Here is a 23,673-nt window from a genome sequence, read left to right on the forward strand (position 1 = left end):
CCGCGAACTTGAACACGCTGCCAAACTGCTGGCGTTTCGCAGCCACCTGCGCACGTTCACCTCAGAAACGCCGAAGCGCCCGGCTGCTTCCAGGTTGTTGCCAGTCTCGCTCGCAACAGCAATAACTTTCCGCTTGAACTGTGCCGTATAATGCCGCCTCGTTTCACTCATCACGAAGCGTGCGCAAACAACACCGCTCAAATCCGCAAACAAAGAAGGCGCAAACAAGGACGCGGCACGGAGAGACGCAGCTTCCCGGACAGAGAAAGATGACTGACGCGCTAGTGGCGCTAGCACTGATTTCGCGGCGAGTGACATCATTTCGGACCAATCACAGGGAGCCGTTCCGCTTCTTTCCTCACCTCTTCGTTCCCTCTCCTTTCTTCACGCTCGGAGCGGAGGGAGCACGCGAGCAGAAAAAACGTAAAAGAGAACGACAGAACAGCGGAGGCTACCCAGTCGGGCCCTAGACTAGGGGCGTCTAGGGGCATGGTGGCTAGGGCACGCGGGCGGCCGCGGGCGGCCTTGAGTGGGTTTCGGGAGGCCACAATCTCTTTCTCTATAAGGCCATGGCCGTTTTTTTTTTTTTTTTTTTTTTTTTTTTTTTTTTTTTTGTCGCTAAGCTACCACCGTAGCACCTCGTGCGCTTCTGGCGTAAGCTTTTCCTTTCGTCGCGTGGACCGATCTTCTGTTTTCAACCCGGTTTTCAGACGGCCGCGAATCTAAGACGACCCCCCCAAACCGTGCACCATATTTGTGAAGAAAAAAGTCGTCTTAGATTCGAGTGAATACGGTATGTGCCAAATGGTGAGTCTCGGGTCCCTGTTGCCAGCACATCTAGGACACTTGCAGCACTTAACATTTCATCCAGCCACTCTACCCAGGGTACAGTTGTATGCAAAAAAGATCGACACAATGACGTCACCTGAGGCACTTTTCTTATTAGTGTGTCAGTAACCGTTGAGCTGAGCGTTGCTGGCCGCTTTATTCAACATGACTGTTCTGGTCTCGGTGACGCGTAGACTGCGATAATGGGAGAGTTCTGTCATAATTACCACCACCATACCATACACTCGGGGAACCAAGTTTATGCTGCACTTGAGTAGGCACGGTTGATTTTATACTATTGATAGCACTATCAATAGACGATCAATAGTGCTATATTTCGATAGTAACCTAGCAATTGATAGTATGGATAGCACTATCGATTATTCTGCATCACTAATGTTTTGAGCCTGCAAGATGTGAGTACATTTCGTATTTGCAGTAGTCGTTACCACCTCTTTTTCAAGAGCAAGTCCACAAAGGAACATTGTGCAAAAGGGCATATAAGACACATCATTGTACAGGACGCAGTAGCAAGATTTCTGTAAAGAATAACACCTAATACACCTCGAAATGCGGTAGTTTCAGATCATTATCGAAAGTTTCTCTTGTCCTACCTATCCCTCGTCTAATGAAGCGACCGCCAACTCAGGTGAGCTAAGCAGACAGCGTGCAATTCGATCTTTGTATAGAATTTACGCAGTGAGTAACTATTCTTTTTAATGCGGCGAACTAGTCCCACTTGGCCAAGGCTACCATACACCCCGCAAATAGGTTAGCCAAATTTAGACAGCCGTCTTTATGAAGATTCGCTCTACGCGACAGTGGTTAAAATAATTATGATGGCAGTAACGCAACCCGGTGGCCATTGCGCACCATTAAAACAAACAGGCACAGCCCGGTTTTGCATGTAGTCAGCCTGCCACGGTCACAGAGCAGGAGTGGTCTCGTCTCTTCTGTACATTCACTGCCGCTCCTATGGGTGGGAGGTGTTTCAATTTTGGCAGCTAGCATCATTTTTGTTACTTCCAGGAAAGAAGAGGAGTATTGCATTTGTTTCTTGTAAAAAAGGAATTTCCTATCGAAGGGGTGAATTGTTTGGAGTGCGTAGATAATGGCTATTTTTGGGGGCTGTAGAGGTTGCTTTGGAAAGTACTGCAGCACCTTGCTGTCTAATGTACTACGATGCGTGGCAACGGGTGTTAAAGACTGAATTATGGAGGGGGGAGGGGGAGAGGGAAGGGTGCGAGTTGGACACTTTTACAATGTCTGCTTGGCTGTTTTATATTGTTTGACATGTGGCGTCACTTGCAATAGACCCTTTTCATAAATGCCGGGCTAAAGGGTCACTTTTTGAAGGGTTGCACTGATTCTGATGAAATTTTCAGGGTTGGCTTATCCTCCTCTTATTGGAATATATTCAGATTTTCATCACCTTAGCACAAATAGAAAAAATGTTGTAGCTGTCATAATGAGTGTGTCAGGTTAGAAAAACTGTCGTTTCAAAAATAATGAATATATACTAACCGTTTGTGCTTATATAACTTCTAGGTAGTTCATTATGCAGGATAAGGCCAATTGAGGGTTCTTCATTACATTTTTGTAAAAACTGAGCGCTTTAAAAGTAACTTCATTTTCTTTTGTTGTCATTATATGCCTCATATTTACACTTTTTTTTTCCTATAGAATAATTAGGAATTCAGAAAGTATATTATTTTGTTCCAAAAAAATTTAGTCCAGAAACCACATTAAAAGATGATGAAAGTAGCCTTTGGGGAAATAGTTTAGCAATGCCAGTTTTCCTTATGGTTGCAGTCTTTCTAAATGTGCAAACTGAGAAAAATGAGTTCAAAGGTTTCAGAACATAGTACAGTCAAACCTCGTTAATCCGGATCGCAAGGGACCGGCAAAAATATCCGAGTTAACCGAATTTTGGGTTATCGAATTTACCATGAAAACCAAAAAATAAAATGTGCTGGCCATACACATACCTTTGTTTCATGAAAAACTGCATTATTTTTGTTTGTTTCTTCATGGAATTTGCGCAATAATTTTTTTTTTCAGTCTCATCAAGTTGTGTGCACGCTCATTGTCGTGTGAACTGACGCAAAATTTCGAGAGTTTCGGCGGCCTCTTGCACAGTGCGACATCGCGGCAGCGGCTGCTCATGACTTTCATCACTGGAACAATTTCACTCTTCATCGAGAACTTCCGATAATATGTCACCGATCAGCATGTCTGCGACGGCAACCCCGTTGTCGCTTCACTGGAGTGGCGGTCGCCATCGTTGTGGGGTGAAACGGCAGCGGCAACAGGCCCCAAACACAGCCGAACTGAGCAATGGGTGCTAATTTTCATGATTTGCGTGCTGTCATCGTTGCATCACAATCGGGACAAAGCAATCATGCGAGCAGTCAGTGCAGCCATCTCAGCCATCACAGCCACGGGACAGCAGTCAGCAGTCATTTGACAGCAAAATACAGTCTCACCGATGACGATGATGACATGGCCTCTCCCTTTGAATGGAGGAGCGTCCCCTTTGAAATGGGGTGGTAGCAGTTGCTATCATGGTCATTTTTTTTCCCCTATATCTTAATTATTGTTTTAGATTGGTTAACTATACCATCATTCTATTTATTGAATTTTTGTTCCTACATTACTAGGGCCATTTGTTTAACCTATGCCAGCTACACCAGTGCAGCAAAAATCTATTGTAGGTATAGGACATTTGCTACACTGGTGTAGCTGGTGTAGGTTAAACAAATGACCCTGCTAACATTATGTCACCTTGGCGCGCAGTCACCGATGCCACCTAGCCGCTGCTCACATGATCCGCTATCATCACCACATTTTGTGCCCTTCAGCAATTTTTTTTTTGCCGGTTTCATTTTTTGCCAAGCAGCACGCAGACCAACTCGCCTCGCGTAGGTTTCCCGTTGTGCGCCTGCTGTTGATGCACATTCATGCTGTATCGCACGGTAATGCAGGAAAGTCTGTAGCCCTCATCCTCGAAGTTCTCCGAGTTAACCGATGTGCAGGTAATTGCCTCCGAGGTAATGAGCGTCAGCCGCATATTGAACTATGCACAGTCTTGCCTGGACTGCGCAGTGAGTCCAAGTTAACCGAATTTCTGAGGTAACGAGAACCAGATAAATGAGGTTTTACTGTATTCAAATTGATTGCCCAAATTAATAAATTAAACAGATCTGGTGCATGTCCGGTCATTCCTTTCAACACAGCACTGTTCTGTCGCGAATGCTTCAAGTTGCCTTTTTCTTTTCAGCATTACAGCTGTGCATGTGAAATGCTTTCCTTGGTTGCTTGCTTGGCATGCCTCTTCGTCTAGGCTTCATATTCTGTCTTAGCTTGTTGAACACTTTGGTTAGCTAGTCTCCCGACGGTGTGAAAAGAGCATTCTGAGCTTATGTGCTGCATTTTAGTCATCCAAGCTTCTGTTTCAGTTTACTAGCCAATCTGCTGTTGCCACGAGCCAAAATTTGCCTTTTCTTTTCGTTTTTCTTTTTACCTGTCTGCTGTACTCTTGATAGCAGGTCCTTTTTGGCCAGAAAAGACAAGCATTCTAACGTAGGGATACATTCAACATTGTTTCTTGCCCTCCATGCGGCTTTTTCTTGAAGTCAGCATTCATCGCGCCGCCCGTTTTATTACATCGCAGTACTCAAGAAATACCAGCGTAACATTACTAAAACGATCCCTCGGCCTTCAAACACTAGCAACTCGCCGTGTTATTTCCCGGCTATGCCTCTTTCACTCTTTCTTTTATTGCTCACCAAGACATTTGTTGCTGCAGCCACCCCCACGTACGTCATCCCGCCTAAACCACAGTAACCCAATCGCACGCATTAAAACCCGCACCTCCGCAATGAGCAGTTCATTTTTTCCCGACGCCATAGTGCTCTGGAATGGCCTTCCCGACAACGTAATTACATGCTCCGATCGCCGCCTTTTCCGCGAGAAACTGGCTAATCACTTCTCATAAACATATTCATACTGCGACACCGAAGTGCCAACTGTTCCTTGTTTTCTTTTTGTATGTTTATTTCTTGCTTTTAGTTTGTATATTATTTTACACTTTTTTGGTACCCCGTGTATTTTTCCCCCTTTCTTTTGTGTTCTCTGCTACTACCCTCCAACCTGTATGTATGCCCCCCCTTATGTAATGCCCTCGGGCCAGGGACAAATGAAAAAATAGGTGCTTTCGGTGGTGAGAGCACCCCATCTCGCATAAAAAAAAAATTTGTTTGCTGTGCAGATGACAACTAAACTTGGTGAGAAATTTCTTTAATACATGCACAATCCACAACAGTAAAAAATTTATAAATGCGTTCTTTTGGTGAAAACTGATTTTGCTGTGATGCTGTGATTAGGGCAACAGGCCGTGTGGGAAGACCAACCTAATAGATCTTGAAAGGCGTTTTTCATCCTAGTGTTTCGGGAGAGCACCTGTGCCCGTTGCTGTGCTTTCCGGCATGTCAAACCCTTTGGAAGAAATGAAACTGATTTCGCAGCCAGGTGTGGGATTTGAACCTGCACTGACAAGAACATATACATTAAGCTGGCTAATGGTTAGGCCACAGCAGCTGCCAAACATACTGTGCGCTAAACATCCAGTTTCTCGTGTTTTGATTGGGATCTCATGTCTTCAATATCCCACATTCTTGCACATAGCGCTGCTTGTCTGTGTGCCACCAAAACGTTGCTCAGGATTCGTATTCAGAGTTTGCGTCGTTATTGAAAGTGTTGTTGCCTCCCCAACCTCGTGTCATCGGATTGTTGGAAACACCATTTGGTTCTGGCATTTCCACTAATCGAATTGCTAGAGGTCAGTGAAATAACGACACTTCTGACAATGATGCAAAAAAACTCGGAATGCAGACTTGCGCTGTTGTGAATCCCAATCTAGGCATTGCTTATGTCTGTGCTAATTTTGCGACCCTTGCTTTAAGAGCGGATTAAAGGGTGACACATTTTGAAAATGGTTGGAAAGGGAATTGACATAGAAATTTACTAATGTGCTGTGAAATTGCTCTTGAAGTAGACCTTCCGCCCCATGCCCCCCTCCTCCCGATCTTGACAATGCAGAGGCCACGGGTGTGGCGTCGCTTGAAGACAAGATTCCAGCGCCAGCAGTGGCTCCCATCTTCATCAACGTGCAGGCCATGACGCCGGCCGAGAGGCGGCACTACTATGCATCGCTTCACAGTATTGCGTGAGTCCTGTTGCATGAGGAGTGGGCACATAGTGGAGAGGCTGCTGTGTGGCATGTGTGAAGAGCATGAGCAGGAATTGTATGTGGCATTATTGATTTGTTGAATACTAAGCGTGAACCTTATTGAGGTTAATATATTCAGGAAAGCTCCAAGAGGTTAAGGTTGAGGTGGTTGCTGGCTACAGGTGAGGTTAGCCTTGTCAGTTCTGCCAGCAGTTGCTCCAAAGCTTTGTCTGCCTTGTAAATAGTGAACTGCCAGTGCGTAAGTAGCGTGGATATACTGTATTCTTGCTTACAGATTGCAAGTAAGCTTATCGATTGTTGACCTTTTTTACAGATTGAACTATCAGTACAATGGAGCTACTTTGTAATCTCATTCGAGTTTTATATAGACATATACGTCCGAGTTGAACTGTGGTACTAATTCCCCTCATTTGTGGCTGATGCTGTCTTGTTCGCTGACAGATGTGATGTGCTTTGCCCTGACTCTGTACAGGGACAAGAAAGTGCCTGCACACATGCGACCATATCCCCAGCCAGCGCCGCGCCCGGGAGCATCCAATCCACTTCAGCGCAATGAGACAGCAATGCCGCCCGTGCCGAAGACTGACCCCAAGGTGTGTGTGCGTGGGAGAAGAAACTTTCTCTGTATGTGCTCAGTACGGTGTGCAGTGAGGCAGAGTTCTTTGCGGTCGTAACTTGGTGCGTTTGCACCAGATACTTTGCCATTGAGCCTCTTTGCGATCTCTGAAGCCCCCAGGCTCGTGTAGCAGCGAAAGCTTGTGCTGTCTTTTGTAGACGGCTTGTGTGATGTCATGAGGTTCACATCATGGCCAAGAGCCGCCAATTTCAGCAGCATTTTTGGAGCGGGAAGTGAACCCAACAGGACACCTGGGATCCCGCGTCAGGCACTTTATTCCTCGGCCATGCAGGCACTTTGCACGGCTCTGGTAAAGTGAGGCTTTAAAACTATGCTAGGTGGTCTTTGGCCTAATGTGCTAGATTGCAATTGGTAGCGTATGTTGCTGAGCTTGTTGGTTTTCATTCTTAATTGGAAAGAACAGACTTGTATTAATGACGTCGAACTATGCCCACTTTTGCACTTTCTGTTGTCGCGTCCGCATAGGAAGTCACTCCGCCACATAAAATTTGGTCGATGCATTGCTTATGCACAGGGTTGCTTTTAGAGCACACCTCCTATGCGCCCGTTCAGCAGCTGAGCCGCATTCGTGTTGTTGCCGGTGTAACTGAGCAAAAGAGTCGCAAGTCATGAAAGAGTCACGGGCAAAAGAGAATTTCTCTTCTGAGTAGTTTGGCTTGTTAGAAAAATACCGTACATTTCAGAATATAGGTCGAAGCGGAATATATGTAAACCCCTTTAACTTGAAGCAAAGAACGCAACATAAAAATTATAAGCACGAAACTTGACGTTTTATTTACGTGCCACCAGACTCCTCGCCTGCTCATTCTTCAGAGCTGTCCAAACTCTTGTCCAGCGAAGACCGTTTCTCGCTGGCTGCATCCCACAACATGTCGTCCTCAGGGCCGTCCAGTGAGTTGCCAATGCAACATTTCTTGAATGCCCGCACGACCACATCGTCGGGCAGGGAGCGCCATGCCTGTGACACCCATGTGGCCACAGTGACGAGATGCGGCCTGCGCACCCGACTGGTTGGAGGTTTTTGGTTGTCGCCGGCCGTCCACTGATTAAAGTTCACGGACGTTGTGTTTAAATGGCTTATTCAGCATGACGTCCAGCGGCTGAAGTGTTGATTTCATGCCCCTAGAATGACAGCGAGGTCTGTTTTCCCATTGCGGAGCGTCTGCTTTACACCTGCGGTCACGTGCCCGCGAAAACATCCAGGACTAGCATGCTAGGACGCCGCCGGAGTGCGATGGGTCGCTGATTCCAGACAGTACAGATGCAGCCTAACATGAAGGCCTCGTCCATGTAGCCCTTTTCGTTCACGCGAACAGCGTCCCACGGGAAAGTCTCTTTCCGAAGTGTTTTCCTCTTAAAGATTATATATGGGGACAGCTTTCTGCCGTCTACAGTGCATGCGAGCATCACCGTGAAGCGCGAATGCTAGATTTCCTTCGCGCCGCATTCATACTGTGGTGGACGACGGCGTGTCAAACCACACTGGCGTTACATTAGTCAAGGTAGAAAGCTGGGCTAGTTGGTGTGTCATCATTAATAAAAAAAACTAGCCTATTTATTACGGCATTTATTAGCGCTCGTCCTGTCTTCTTCTAAGTCTGTGTCCATGATAAATGAGAGTCTTTTTTATTAATGATGTTTCATCGGTGTTGCCAATCTGTCCTGGCATGTAGCCATGCTGCTGTCAGAGACAGATAACATAGTGCTGGAAATTGACTAGCTTGTCCTCGTACGCTTCTAGTAGCTTCTGGCAGATTGATGTGTGCCGACGAAGTGCAAATCCTTTGCGTCGCATGAAGCGATGAACCCAATAAATGGAGCCCTTGAACTGCTCCTTGGACATGCTGGATTCATGGGTGAGCTCAATAGTTCTGATGCAGATGAGTTCAGCTGTCACTGGCAAGGATCTGGCACGATGCTCGCGGACGAACTCTGCCACCTTGTCTTCAAGTTCAAGATGCACCACGCAGCGCCCGCGAAAGGAGGTCTTCCGCCCGTTGCAGGCAGACAGCTTGAGTTTCTGCGCTCTCCAATATCGGACGCATTTCTCCGAGACACCAAAGTGTTGCTGGGTGGACATGTTTCCTGTATAGTTCACTGTACTCTATAACTTTCTTTTTGAATGCCACGGTGGAGCATGTGTACTCATTTTGCTGACTGTCGCAAAGCACAAAGAGGGAAGGTGGCGTCGGTCCAACTGTGGTAAGAATAGCAAATACAGTGAAAGCTCGTTAATTCGAACATCGATAATTTGAATTTTCGCTTAATTCGAACTCCACTACTTGGTCCGGCCAAGCTCCATAGAGATCTGTGTATAAAAAAGCCCGTTAATTCGAACGCGAGTCAGTTCCGCTACGGATAATTCGACCTACGCGCCGCCGCGTCTGGGCGGCTTGGCGCACATCACGCGGAAAAAGAAAATTAAAAAAAAGGTAAAGAAACACTTCCGCGATCGGTAGGCTTAGAGATTGCGTAATCAGAGGCTGCATACATCAAAGACTGGAACAGAAGATGGAACCAGGTAAAACCATGGAAGAGTGGGCAAAACTTAAATGGCCCCATGACCGGCGTGGCGGCCGGCGGCGTTGGGGGGAGGGGACGGCGGCCGCAGCAAGGTCAGTGCATGGCCGCGCGGCGGCAGCTGCCTGCTCTCTCCTACGCAACCTCCGTAGCTCGCAACTAAATACTCGTTAATTCCAACCCTGTTAATTTGGAAATAGGGATAAGTACTGTTGGCGCGGTCCCAGCCATCGCCCATAAAAGGCTATGATCTCGGATGGGCACTATGGGTTAAACTTTTTTTTTTTTTCGCGATAGCCACCCATCCTTCCACCCATCAGTCGTCAACGGAAGCACGCGAGTCAGCCGCGATCATGACGCCGGTTTTTAGCGCCCTTCGTTCCGTTGATTGGAGTGGCAGTAGACAGCGCCGCCCGCCACAGTCGCTCATAGCATGATAAAGCGAACGAACTGGACAAGCGCTGGCATTTTGCCAAGTTTGCTTCCCTCCCCCCTGCTGGAGCTAAAGTCAAAAGATAAACACGCCGTTATCGCTGGGCACATGAAGGAAGGAAAGCTTGCTGCGCAGCATCTTGGCGCACTGCCAAGAAATGTGTTGTGGAACCTGATGGCGCTGGCGCCAAAAGGAGGGACGCGCTAACGACTGACGCCTTTATATTATTATTATTTTTTATTTTTTTTTCAGATTGGTAGGCACAAATCGGGGCTGGGTGGGTTCATTATGTGAGCAAGTTCGTTACGCGGCTAAATACAGTACATTTACCGTAATAAAATGATTCTGGTCAGTTTTTTTCAAGGCCATCGGATAATTCGAACTTTTTTTCCGGTCCCGTGAAGTTCGAATTAACAAGCTTTTACTGTAACTGCGGCGTCGTTGGCCCGCGTTGGTCAGTGGGGAGGCGATAATGATGCGGATGCCAAAAGGTTCGCGCTCTCACATGTTGCCAGACGACTATGCAGGTTATGCTAAGGGCCGGTATATAACTCGAGGGTTGGCCTTTCAGTAGTATTTTTAGAAAAAAAAAACCTCTACCTATATTTTGTGCTATACGGTAGACTGCTTTGTAACTGCACATGTGTACATAAAAGCATATCTCAAGTTCTTTGTCTCAGCATATCGCAAAAACGTCTAAATAGCTGTGCTCAAATTTCACATTGGTGGGTATCGTAATTGTCCTTTTAATATTTTTTTGTTTACATGAAAAGACTTCCAGCAAAACCGTTGCCTGCTAGGTCTTGCTTTTTCCGCTCCACCCGAGGCTCCCATGTTGACATATTTATCGTAACTGCTGTTTTTCTGCCCCTGCAAATACAGATAATAGTTGGCACCTGTCTCTCATATTCTATTTCTTGTTTGTGTACAACTAATGCGTCTTTTTTTTTTTTTTTGGTTTAATAGGCTGCCATTATGTGCTAATAAGAATGCAAAAAACTAGAGTGAAAATTGAGTTGCCAGCACACCCAGTTCTCTTCTTTCCTAACCTTGCTAAATTATTTGTTCGTCATTTCTTTTCTCAGGTGTCTCCTGAACCAGTAAATGGCTTTCCAGGTTTTATTTCGGAATTATGCATGTGCGACCGAATATTTATCTGTCGTAAGCCGTCATTGCATCCGCCACTGCTTCGGTCTGTTTCTTTTTTTTGTTCTTTGGTTTAATAGGTTGCCATTATGTGCTAATAAGAACGCACAAAACTAGAGCAAAAATTGAGTTGCCAGCACACCCAGTTATCTTTCGTCCTAACCGTGCTAAATTATTTGTTCGTCATTTCTTTTCTCAGGTGTTTCGTGAACCAGTCAGTGGCTTTCCAGGTTTTATTTTGAAATTTTGTGTGTGAACAGGGATTCTTCGTTACTAGGAGACAGCACTACGGGGATTACAAGAAAGGGGGGGGGGGAGGGGTAGTTAGTAGAAGTGGTAGGCAACTGGCCTGGCTTACCTGAAGAGACCGTTCGAAATTCCAGGTAAGAGGTCTGCTCTTTTGCTTTATTGGTAAGCCATGCCAGCGTTTCCCCTGCCCCCATTAAAATATTGCCCAGTGCCACCTGTTAGTGAACACCGAGGTGTTAGTATCATGAGCCAAACAGAATATGCCTCTTGCTTCCTGTGATAGACATTTTCCATAGTGGCGCCACAAATCTGGCACCATGAAGGATAGGACAAATGTGAGGCTTCATTGTTGACAAACTCGTTGAAAGTTCTTGAAGCTTCTGGGCCCTCTTCCCATTTGTCGCTGGTAACGTAACGCCGCATTCGATGGCCACGCCTCAGCATTCTGTTCCGTTTCTAGTAGGGGTGTGCTAATATTCGACATTTCAATCTATGATATGTTTGTTATTCCATTTGTATGTATTCGTTATTGAAAAACTCATATTCGGACTTTCCGAATACACCGAGAAGCTTTTGAGTTCACTGCAGTTTAACAGCATTGCGCACTTCACAGCACTGGTTCATCGCGTGTGCTGTGCAGTGAGGCATCTTCAAAACCTGACGGGGCCATTTTATGTAGACGACCTTTGTGAAGGTCCCTTTTGTGAAGGAGGCCTATCCTACTATGTGTGCAAAGCACTTGACGATACCGGGAAGGAGCTTTCTTACTTCGGTTTCATCTTGAATGCAGGTGTCCATCAGATAAAATTGCTGCGAGGCAAATAGTTTCTGGGAGATTTTTCAGGCCTACTCCGAGCTTTCAGTTATTACGGACCTCTCTTATTTTTCTTGGTCCCCCTGAAGGCCGAGTTAACGTTAATTTGCTTCAATCAGCAGTGATATGACAGGTCCACCCCATTTCATGCAAGTTCTTTCTGCGCAAAAAACTGGTATACGCAATCCTGTATGAACTATTTAGTGGATTTTTCAGTCTGGTAGAGACGTCTCTGCAATTATAGTTTAATTTATTTGAAAATTCCATGTGGATTCTGAAATGAACAAGACTAGTAGTGCTTGCAAGTTTTTAATTCTTCAAATATTTTTCACTGATCGGATATTTAACCTTCCAAGCCGTTTTTTTGTCCATGCTCACATCTGATTCGTATTTGACAATTTCGATATTTACACACCCATACTTTCTAGCATTGCAAGTCTCTGCTTTGCCGTGCCATTGCAAGCTTTAGTGTGGGGTGGCAGCATGAGGTTTCTTATCGCCTACCTTCACACATTCCATGCAGGGGTGAAATTTAGCCCTCAACTCTTTCAGCATTGTCAAAGTGCAGGCTGGTCTGGAGGGTTTTGGTAAAAAATTTATAAACTTCGTATCGCTAATTCACCGTGGTGTAAATAGCACAGCCATTTAAATGCTTTTTATACACACGAATAATATTTTCTACTTGCTGCACATCCCGACCTTGTCATGGCGCCGCCACGCGCTCCATAGAGTCAATGTATAACACCGACCAAAATTTCGGACGTTTGAAATCTTTGTTCGATTATCCGTACTTTTTCTTTCGATTCGCGACAAGAGCTACCAAAATCGCAAACAATGCCGATACCTTTCTGCTTTTCTGGCCGCTGCCATTTGGTTTTCTGCAACCTCGAACCCACTTGTGATATCGTCCGCTTGCTGCACCGTCCCGCCAACTCTGCCGTGCTGCTGTCATGCACAGTCGTCAGTCGCCGCGGTCGCCATTCACGTGTGGTGTGTTGTGCTGTACGATGTCCCTACTACAGCCTATGGACCAGGGCGTTATCCTGACACTCAAGCACCTCTGTTGGTCACGCATGCTCACTCGCATGGTGTTATGCGTGGACGGTGGCAAAACCTGCAGTGTCGATTGTTGTTTGCACTCATCATGCTTCCGTTGCATGGAAGGCGGTGACCAAGGAGACACTGCGGAATTGCTTCTGCCACGCTGGTTTCGCAATCAGAAATAAACTGCCGTCGCCATCCGATGATAGTGCCAGTGAATCCCATCAGCCGTCTTAATTTGCCGACCTCATCAAGTGCTTGTGCACTGCAGGAGCCGTTCCCATGGAAGTGACGCTGGAGCAATTTGCTAACGCTGACAGCGAGCTATGCGCTGAACTCACCAACGACGAAGTAGTTCGCCAGGTGCTGGAAAGGGATAACTTGGGCTCCGACATTGAGGAGGCAAAGACTATGCTGCCAACTAGCAGTGAACCCGAGCTGTGATGGTGCTTTTGGCTGTGTACAGTGAAACGTCATTCTTGCCGACGTGTATGCCGACCTACACGGCAACGTAGCGCCCTGCAGAGACATACTGACCACTTTTTCGAGCCGCTCACTAAATAAAGTGACTTTTTCTGCGTGAATTCTTTCTTTCAGACTGCCCGATTTTCTGGATGCTATCTCTGCCCCTTGAAGGTCCAAAAAATTGGTTAGCGACTGTATATTATTTTTTATTGCACAGTCTTGTCGGGTGGAGAATTGACGTTTTGTTCCATGTTTTGGAGCAGTGCTTTTGAGAGTACTTCTTATTGTGGGTGCCTGTTTAATAAATGTGGCAATATTCAAAACTGAAAGCAATGTCGAGTAGATGTTCTTTTTTTCCAGTATTCTTTGTCATTTGTTGCATTTGTTTTTCTTTTTTTGCAGGTTCTCCAAGGTCTGCAGCTGGCGCAGATGACTGCTAAGGCCCAGTATGGTGAGTCCCTTTTAAGCTGGAAAACTGCAGTAAAAGTTCTTTAATTCGAACGTCATGGGACCGGAAAGAAAGTTCGAATTACTTTACCGTGTTTACTTACGTAATGATCCCACTTGCATAATGAATCCAACCCCACTTTTGATGCTTAGAATTTGAAAGAAAAAGAAAAGCTCTATAGTCATCAGCATGTATTTCTGTTTCGCACTGGCAGACTGCAGAGCACCTCATGGCAAGCTTGCCTTAGGTGGTATGCAATGATAACATCACAATTTGCAGTGGGGATGTGGGGGGGCGGACAGAGGGAGAATTTTTGGAGAGTGCCAGCGGCCTTGACTTCTTGCTGGCACTCATGCCTCACGATGCGACATGGTAGCAGCAGGAGTGCCCCTTCACAAGCAGCCTGAGTCTCGTGTTAGGCTTTACCACATGATGCGCTGAACAGCACTTGACGAGCGCGCATTTTTGGAGCAAAAGAAGAACCGTGATGGAAGGGCTTAAAAAAACCTATCGTCTGAAATACTGTGCAAATGCGGTCGGTTCGCTAATGCACGGCCAACGGCTGCCGTTGCCGTTGGCTGGTATGGACAACCATGAAGCCTAAACGCGTGACTGAAACTTAAGGTGGTCTTGGGTGAGACCGCTTATGTTTCATTCCACTTACTGTTGTGCACACGTCAAAGAGGCTCAGACAAGCGCTTACCGGACGTGGCCAAACAGGGGCTTGAACCCTTAGTGGCCTTACATAGGCGTCAGCTGAGGCCGCGATGACAAATATTTAAACTATATTTTGAAATTAATTGGGGGCGAATTAACGAGCATTGAGTTGCAAGTCATGGAGGCCATGCGGAACAGACAGCAGCCACCATTGCAGCCACCCCCCTACCTTCTGGCACAGCCGCCACGCTGATCATGGGTTAGGCTTTACCTGCTCTTCCATGGTTTTACCTGGTTTTATCTTTGTTTCCATATTTGGCGCGGGCAGCCTCGTAACTGTGTCGCCCTATGGCATGGGTTTCTTAGGTCATCTGCTGGGCCGCAGCCCACCTAGATGCAGTGCCGTGTAGTTGGAATTATTCGTAGTAGAACTGACTCTTTTAAATTAAGGGGGGGCACGTGTCTTGAGGTCCCAAAAACCTTAAAAAAAAAAGAATTGATATTTTTGAAAATAGAATTTTCGAAATCTACAGCCCATCTTCTCTATACATCTACGAGGTTATTCATTCTCTGGGTCAGTATTTTTGCTGTAATTCCACTTTATAAGGTGTAGACGAGCTGAGTTTGTGCATCAAATCGCGCAAAAACTGCGTTTTTCAAATAAGCACAATGCCCATTTCGCCGGCTATGAGCTATAACCATCTTGGCCTCATTTAAAAGAACGATTTCTTTTTCTTTTTTTTTTTTTTTTTCAATTTCCTGTTGTGTTTCTTGTTGTTCGCTTATTGGTTGACATTCAGTGCCAAAAGAGGGTCACAGCGTATTTTCATTTGTTACTGAGCCCATGTGACTAAAATCAGCTTCTCTTATTGGAGGATCTCGGCCTGTCTCGTCTGCAAGGTGTATCGCACTGCACGCGAGGCGCCATTTTGTCACATCAGCGTCGGCATCGAAAGTTTCTGAACGATGTTGCAGCCAGGGGCTAAATTTTGTACATGCTGTAAGTTCGGCCATAGTCGCTCATGGACAACTGCAAGAGGCATTCTGCGGTGCCAGAAAGCAGGGACAACGTGCCTGCTGTTACGACTTGTGCTGGGTCTTCTGAAAACGAGATAAGCCTACTGGTCGTAGTTGCTCCGAACAGCGGGTGAGTTCGCCGCGACACAACTATGCTTGACGCCCTCTGATCTCGAAGTGACTAAGACCAAGCCCGATGCTAGACTATGCGAGATTGCAGCTGTTCAAGCTACAGACTGCAAATCGGGGTTTTCTGAAACATGCTTGACGCCGCAGCTGCCCCACCCGACAATTCGATGTTTGTGATTGTGAGCTTGCAATCGGTTCACATCGGTTAAGTGCAAATCATGCGGCGGTGGTGTCGCAGTGCAAAAATAAAAGCGCCTCTCCGCTGGCGTATCCGCTCCGCTGGCCGTAAAAACGCTCAGCTAAAACTCTCTATTGGAAAAATGGCTACATATTTGAGACCTCTATGGAGCTTGGCCAGACCAAGTAGTGTATTTCGAATTATCCGAAAATTCTAATTATCGAGCTTTCACTGTAGTTTGCATTGCAGTCCTATCAAAGTTACTGTACCAGCAAGTTTTTAAAGGGACACCATAGGGAAAGAGTAAGGGCAAGTGTAAGTTGTGTTTGATTGTCGGGTTGCCCTCTTGATCTTCACCAGTGGTCTTTCAAGAGATACCAAATCCTTACCTATTTTAAAGCAAACTAGTCAGTATTGGACCACTTTTCGTTTGCCCCATCATGAATTTCTCGGCTAACCATATTACTGCCCAAGGGATCAGCACTGAAGATGCTGCTACTCTCATTGGCTGTGATGCCCCTCGTTGGCGACGTGCAGCTTTGCAGCAATGCATCATGCATGCTACGCCATTACTGTGTTTGTGGGCACAGCGCAAAGTGGTATTGAGATACTGTTCATGAGAAAATGACTGTGGTCAATTAAAAGTCAAGCTGAATGTGGCATATTGGAGAATGGCCCTGCGATGAGGGCAGCATTGCTGGTTTAGAAAACTGACATCAGTTGTTAGAACATGCCTTTGCTTGCTTAGTTTTGGTTGAATTTATAGACTTTATAGCAAACTGGAGTGAACTGAGCACCTTCGTGTCAAGCTCGTAGCACATGATTTTTTACATGCTGCTGATTTTAAATGTAGAAGGCACCCACCTATTTTGCAGACACGGTTTATACTTCTGGGACACTGAGTCATGCATGCCACAGAGTTCACTGTACAAGCCTGACTTAAAATTCCCGATGTGTCTTATCTGAGGCTGCTTTTCCTCTGACCTGATTTTGCATCGCACACAACCACGTGGCCTTACTTGTGATAGTGCTTTTGTAGCACTGACAGAAGAGAGGGGCCTGAGTTGTCCGTTACATGAAGGCTGAAAGATGTCAGCGAAGGCTTCACGCACCAGAAGTGGTGCGTGGTTTTCATTGCGCTGGCGAGTACTGATCAGGGGACGTGACACCAGTAGTCTCTGGCCTAGGTTCTTGCATAAAGTTTGCACGTAGGCTGCTGCTGGTAGAGGCGCATTTTTGGCACAGGCAAGCACAAGGCACAGGGAGATTTTGCACCGTCAGGTATGCTGCTGCGCAGAGGCATGGAAAGTGCCTGTTCTTAGAGAGCAGGTTTAACTATTGCATTACATTGAGACAAGTGCTTTGGGCCAAACATGTGAATATATGGCAGGGAAGCATGGGGAAGGCAGGGGTACACAGAGCTCATGAGAAAAAATGGCGGTCCTCCGTAGCAAAGACATGCATCAAAACACTTCGCTGGGGCAGCTTTCTTGTTATGGTATTTAAAATAACTGCTGCTTCATCCTTCCCCCAGTTTCAGCTGTCAAATGATGTAAAAATCAAGCTATATAGCTTGCTTCGATGGCTGCTTACAGCGAGGCCGCAGCTATGAGAACCAGTCTCTGCGTAAGAACGCAGTTCATTCGAGAACCTTGTTATCATTCACGAGTAGACCAGACACAAAGGATACATTCATTTTAACTCATACAGATTTTCTTTACCGCATACATGCAACAATCTCCCGGCTGATATCGCATGCATCAATGATTACGTCCTTTACAGGAAGGCTTTATCAACTTTTACGTTCGTCGATGCCACAGACTAATCGGTGAAGTGCCTTGTTCTGTGTGTGTTTATACTTTTGGATCGAAGTGTTGCTTACGAGTTTGAATGATCTGCATATTTAGTTGGTGTTCTATTTTACTCTTTTCTTTTTTTGTTGTTTACCATTTTGTATTTTGTGTGTGTTAAATAATTTAGCCTGTTCGAACTGTGCATACTGTTTAGTTTTTTTTTTCTCATGCTCAGTTGTTTGTTGCTATAATTAGGTCTTTATTTAATGGTTTACTATTTCTTATTCAAAAGTTATTTACTGTCTCAAGAGTTCACTGTTCTAGTAGACATATATTCATTTTATTTGAATCATCGCTGTATTCCACTCCCCTCTTCAATGCTTCGTGATTGAGAGTATGTAAAATAAACCCTAACAAAGGGGGAGGGCTGCTCATCTCGGTAGTTCAAATTTATTCTACATTCTATAAAATGAAATGCAGGGCACAGGGACAAAAAGGTTGTGAGGGGACAGCTTGACTGGGACACTTTTTTAATTCTGTTCTTTTGTGTCATTTTTGCCTTTTGAATCGTTCTTTGCGGCAAGTGCAGTGTAGTTTTTGCGGTGGCATCCTCACTCTCGCATCTGGGCTTTGACCGATCTCGTGCGCTTATCGGAGATTATGTATTTATTTATTCATACTGTTGGCCAGAGGCCGTTGCAGGGTGGTTAAAAATTAAAATAGTAGTAGTAGCAGGTAACACAACATCAATATTCAAGAAATGGCACAACTACAAAGCAAGAAAAAAGAGAAATTCATCAGGATGTCATCTTTCTACAGCAGAAAATTAAATTTAACCACAATTAGAAATAAATGTACATATTGAAAATAAGCACACCTTCAATGAATTGTTATCTACGTATTTCGAGCCACTGAAAAAAGATCATTCAGGCTGGATTCAAAGTTATTTATAGTATGTGCTGTTAGTATTTCATGGGGCAGTGAGTTCCACTCTTCTATTGTTCTCGGAAAAACGAGTACTTATATGTATCTATTCGTGCTGACATGGGTTGGATTTGGTCTTGGTGGCTGCTTCTGATTGTTCGAGACATGCGCTGCTTTATGTACTGTTGTGTGTCCAAGTTGAACGTGTTGTGATGAATGAGATAAAGAAATTTTAACCTAGCTATTTTTCTGCGTTGGGAGAGTGGTGATAGGTTGTTTCTTGAGCATTTTAGTGACTGAGTCGGTTGAACGATATTGTGATAAGATGAACCTCTCTGCTCTCCTCTGAACTTTTTCAATTTTCTCTATGTGGTTCTTCTTGAACGGGTCCCACATGACGCTCGTGTGCTCTAATGTCGGGCGGACGAATGTCATATATGCGGCTAATTTTGTTTTTTCAGGAGCGAGTTTCAACTTACGTCTTGTGCAGCTGTCGAAGGCAGAACTGAACTGTGCAGCTGAACTGTGCAGCGGTCGAAGGCAGAGTTAGCGAATGCGGCTGTTTGCCATTCCAAAGTGACATCGGCCATGAGGGACACCATATCGGAGGGCTCCGGGATAGTTTCATTGACCTGGTTTTCTGTAATGCAAACTGACATCGCACAGTACATTGTTGCCTTGCTCTTGCTTGCTTCAAGTGCACTTCTGGGGTGAGGGTAGGAAGGCTGCTCCTGGTTCTAGCTGTGGTGAATGTGTAAGCCTGCTGCTGGTGCGGCCTGGGCAATATTTTTTTCTTTACCTGCCCTAACCAAGTTTTGTGGTGGCTATGTGTGCAGCTGCTGCCATGGATAGTGACTCTGACGATGATGACGACGATGACAGTGATGAACTGGATGAAGCAGACCAGAGCCAGGCCTACCGCATGGGAGTAGGTCGTGGACACGTGACGTCCCCTAAGGCTGCTGGTAAGTGTGGTAGTTGGCGCCACCTCTCCTGCTGCTGCTTCATTGCGTGGTGTCTCTTGCCCCTGTAGGCGCTGGAACCATTGTGAATGCAAGTGACCTGTTGAGCTTGTAGAAGCTTGACGAGTGTTGTGCCATTCTTCTGCCATGCAAGGGAGGGTTGTGGATTCTGTTTGCAATGACTGTAGCCACTATGGATGTACTAATATTGAAATATTTGAATAAGAGTCTAATATGAATATGGAAACGGAATGTGTTTGAATATCGAATTTATATTGTGCTGAGTAAAAAAAAAAGGGGGAATTAAAGAATTGACACATTGTTTATCTTGCTTACTTGGGAATTCACATGGTATTTGGAAATAATAAAGTTGAACTGGAATTGCACAGAAGTGTATATCCTACTGAAAAATGGAGCATAAATTTTGCACAAAATTCTAAATACCAATTTTTAGCTACAGGAAGGACCTGTATGAAAATGGCTGGAGCTGCTGTCATATTGTCACTGGCTGCAGTAAACTCTTGTTAACGCCCGGGGCCTTCAAGGGTACAGAAAAATTGTCCAAACTAGCTAAAAGCTCTAATTAAGTCGAAAGTCTTTAATGGTTCATGCTGTCGGGGACAAAATGTGTTCCGCTTTTGCGGCGGCTCTGATTGGCCGAGGCGGAATGACGCCATAAAGGTCTCGACCAATCGCAGAGCACCATTGCAGTATAGGCGCAAATGGGTGCCTTATATGGCCATGTGTAAATCAATGATCAATTACTAATTGATGATTAATTAATTAATAATTGATGGCTAATTAAATCATTAAGTGCCTAAGGATGAAATAATTAATTACTAAGTAGTGTCAGTTGCGTAGCTGAATGCGGCACTCAGTTTTCGCCTTTAACTACTTTAGTTGCTAAAGTACCTCGTAATGTTTTTCTAATGGGTCTGAAAAACCTGCCGAAAACTGTTTGCATCATGGTAATTATATCTGATGAACAATTCTGTAATGGTTATCGGCATTTGAAGTGAAGCCGAAGAAATGTTGAGCTTTTTTTCCAGCCTCATCAAGTACTTTGCTTTGTAGACGCTGTCATGAAGGCAGTTTTCACAAATGGAAAGGTTCCTCTTCACAAAACAGCTTCGTCACGTTTTGAGGATGCTTCGCTGCATAGCTGTCATGCATTGCGGTAAAGTGCGTAGTGTGGGGAAACTGCTGTGAATTTGAAAATGTATGGTGTATTCGGCAGTTTTCGAATATTTTTAGATTTGGAATATCAGTTTTTTCTATGTGAATACGATTCAAATAGCAATTATCTTCGATTCATATTGGAAACTTCGAATATTCACGCACCCCTAGTGGCCACATTTTAGGGGAACAAAAGCTGCAGAACACTCGCATACTGAGATCTCTGTTGTGGGGAGAAAGTCTCGGATGCCCGTGTGATCATTCCTAGTCCTGCCACTGCAGAGTACAGAGGAAAGCATTTCGAAATGCAAGCTTAGGAATCCTATCTGCTCAGATAGGGGAAAGCTGAGACAGGCTGCGATTCTAATCGCTAAGCGGCTGAGATGTTCACCGGGGTAATGAAGTGGCAGTTTATGCTTGTTGTTTGGCTTGCCATGTACCTTTCTTCTCTTATTCTGTTTTCTTTTTTTCTTTTAAGTTCAAGTTTGGATGGCTTACTGCCCATCATATTATTTTTAGTTGCCAGTCTGGTCACGTTATGGGCATCAATGCATGACCTCGTTACAGGCTGCACAATATGGAGCCATAAATTTCAGTGCGCATTTTTTCTTGTGAAACTCTGGCACCATCTTCTTGTGCCAAGTGCTTTGTGCACATGGGTGCCTAAGCTAATGTCATTAGTAATATGACTCGCAAGCATCACTTTGGATTTTTGTGGATTATGGGAGACTAACTAAAATTAGAGCCTTTCGTGCCAAGTAGCATGCATTGCATTCTTTTTTTACTGTGTCCTCAGTATGCCAACTGGCCCGACCACAGGCTGCAGCAGCAGAGGTGAGGTTTGCAGTAAAAAGAACAAGGTGCATCGTTCTTTGTAATAAGACTAGCAGCAAGGATGATAATCACGCCACACTGTGTCGCGCATGTGAGGACGCTTCATCCCCCACCCTTTTTTTTTTTCGCATGCAGGAGCTGACACAGATACAGAGGACAAAGAGATTCGCTCCCGTGTGCAGCTCCTTGGCCTGGGCCGTGGCCGCCCAGTACAACGCAACCGACCGACATAGAGGTGAGGGGATCAAGGGATATGTCGTTGCCCTGCAGTGGGCACCTGTTAAGGCAGGTGTTTGTGTTTTGTGCGACACCACGGACCCCGAGCACCCACGCTTAGCCGTGCGGGGCATCGTCATGTCTGGAGAAAGGGGGATCCTGGTGGTTGAGCCGATGCAGACTGTTTGGGGCGGAGGCAACACACCACTTTGGCCCACGCTTCTCTTAGACGGCACCTCCGGGCTGACCCACCCGGGGAAAATCGGCAGTCGCCTTTTCCTGTCCTCCCTTCATCTTTGACATTCCTATTTTCTGTCCTACAACTGTCCTATCTTCACTTCTTTTCTTTCATTTTTTTTCTTCTTCCAGGCGGTGAGGGTTAACCTTGCGTTGCTAACAACCTTGCGTTATGCCATATTTGGTTATAGTTTGGGTGTATGGCTGGCATCGGCAGGGCAGTCTTGCAAGTTCATGCCGCTGCCCTTAGTTTGGCTCCGTGGTGGGTTGCTGGCGCCGTCATCGTTTATAGATCCTTTTCAGTTCCGCATTTCCTCGCTGCGCCAACAGGGAGCATGCAGCCCGCCACCGCGATGCTGTTGTCGAAGTTTGCGCCAAGGAAGTGCGTCGTCTGCTACAGATGTGTACCGTTCCGCTGTGCGGCGTTTAACCGAAGACATTGCTCACGCTTCGTGGCATCACTATCTGTGCTTCATAAGTTTAACGAGTTAAACTACGTGTGCGTAGAAGCGACCAGTGCTTTAGAAAAAGATGGGCATCAGTGATTACGTTTCGTCTTGGGCAGAATAGTCGCTTTCGCGCGTCTTTAAAATGCGGCAATTCCATCACATTGCGCTTGAACAGTGACCTTGCCCCTCTGTATTAATCCCATTGGTTGCAAGCAATTTTTACTCTTGCTTTCCAAATGCGAAATTGAGCAAGATAGGATTTAACAATAATTGAAGTTGCAAAGCCTGAACGTTCTGCCCCGATTTTATTAAAAATTAGAAGAACCCTTCAGACTAGTCTCGAGAGGTTCCATAAAGCGAATTCTTAGTTTTCAAGGCACATATAGAGAGCTGCACGATAGATGTCATGCTGACATTTTGTGCTGCCTCTGGTAAATATTTATAGAAAAATTACACACGTCTTTAGTACTTATAGAATAAAAAAATTATCACACACGTCTTTAGTGGAGTTGCATTAGCATATTATAGTTTATTAGAACTCCTCACACACTTCCAGGAATCTTCCTTTTCACTTCGTTCACCATTTACACAAGCTTTGCTTTTTTGCGTTCCCTCCGAGCTCTATTGGCACTGTCGTTCTCTTGGCTCTTTTTTCGGGAAAAAAAGTGCGTTCGTGTGACCAAGTAGAAGTGTACAATCTGTGCTGTAAAATCACAACTATGCTCTGGGCAACCGATACAGTTTGTTCCTCTCTTCGCAAGGGCATCTAAAACATTCCAGAAAAGGTCCCTAAAGGCTTCTTTTTTTGATGCTTGCACGAAGGTCTCTTCTATGCTTTGCACGCATGCAAACAGTTTCCTTGAAGGACAAACAAGGCTGCCAGTCACAAACTCTCGTTCAATCACAAGCATTGCTTCAGGTGGTAGAGAGTCTTGTGAAGTCATTGTTTCGCTTTTGCACTCCATGCAGGAGGTCACCTTCATTATTTTATGAGCCACATATCCAGCTAACTACAGTTGAATCCCGCTATAACGAAATTCACGGTGCACGAAAAAAAATTCGTTCTCGCGGAACTTCGTTATCGCAAAAATTTGACGTGAAACGCAGAAAGAATTGCCCAAGCAGCAGCAAAGGCGTTTAATGCCAAAAATCTGTAAGCTTGGTTTGCTTACGCTTCACGGCGAGCAACGCCGTCACGCGATTTTCGCACTCGGTCAGCAAACCCATTGCAACATCGTCGTCTCGGACAGCAACGAAATTCCTGATGAC

At 45.4% G+C, this 23,673-nt stretch overlaps 1 protein-coding gene across 4 annotated transcripts in view; it reads left to right on the plus strand.

Moving 5' to 3' along the window:
- The window catches only part of LOC146191992 (uncharacterized), a 77,107-nt gene that overhangs the window by 32,595 nt on the left and 20,839 nt on the right, over positions 1-23,673 (plus strand). For all 4 annotated transcript variants that reach the window (XR_014706745.1, XM_084602368.1, XM_084602370.1 and 1 more), the window contains 5 exons: positions 5,929-6,055; positions 6,552-6,672; positions 13,787-13,835; positions 19,367-19,495; positions 21,638-21,737. Coding sequence is in view for 3 of the 4 variants with exons in the window: in XM_084602368.1 (XP_084458494.1) it covers positions 5,929-6,055; positions 6,552-6,672; positions 13,787-13,835; positions 19,367-19,495; positions 21,638-21,735 (524 nt within the window). In the remaining variant the exon portion in view is untranslated. The remainder of the gene's footprint in view (positions 1-5,928; positions 6,056-6,551; positions 6,673-13,786; positions 13,836-19,366; positions 19,496-21,637; positions 21,738-23,673) is intronic.

Source organism: Amblyomma maculatum, chromosome 4 (genome assembly GCF_055883805.1).
Source record: "Amblyomma maculatum isolate TAMU_Amacu chromosome 4, ASM5588380v1, whole genome shotgun sequence".
Lineage (NCBI taxonomy): Eukaryota > Metazoa > Arthropoda > Arachnida > Ixodida > Ixodidae > Amblyomma > Amblyomma maculatum.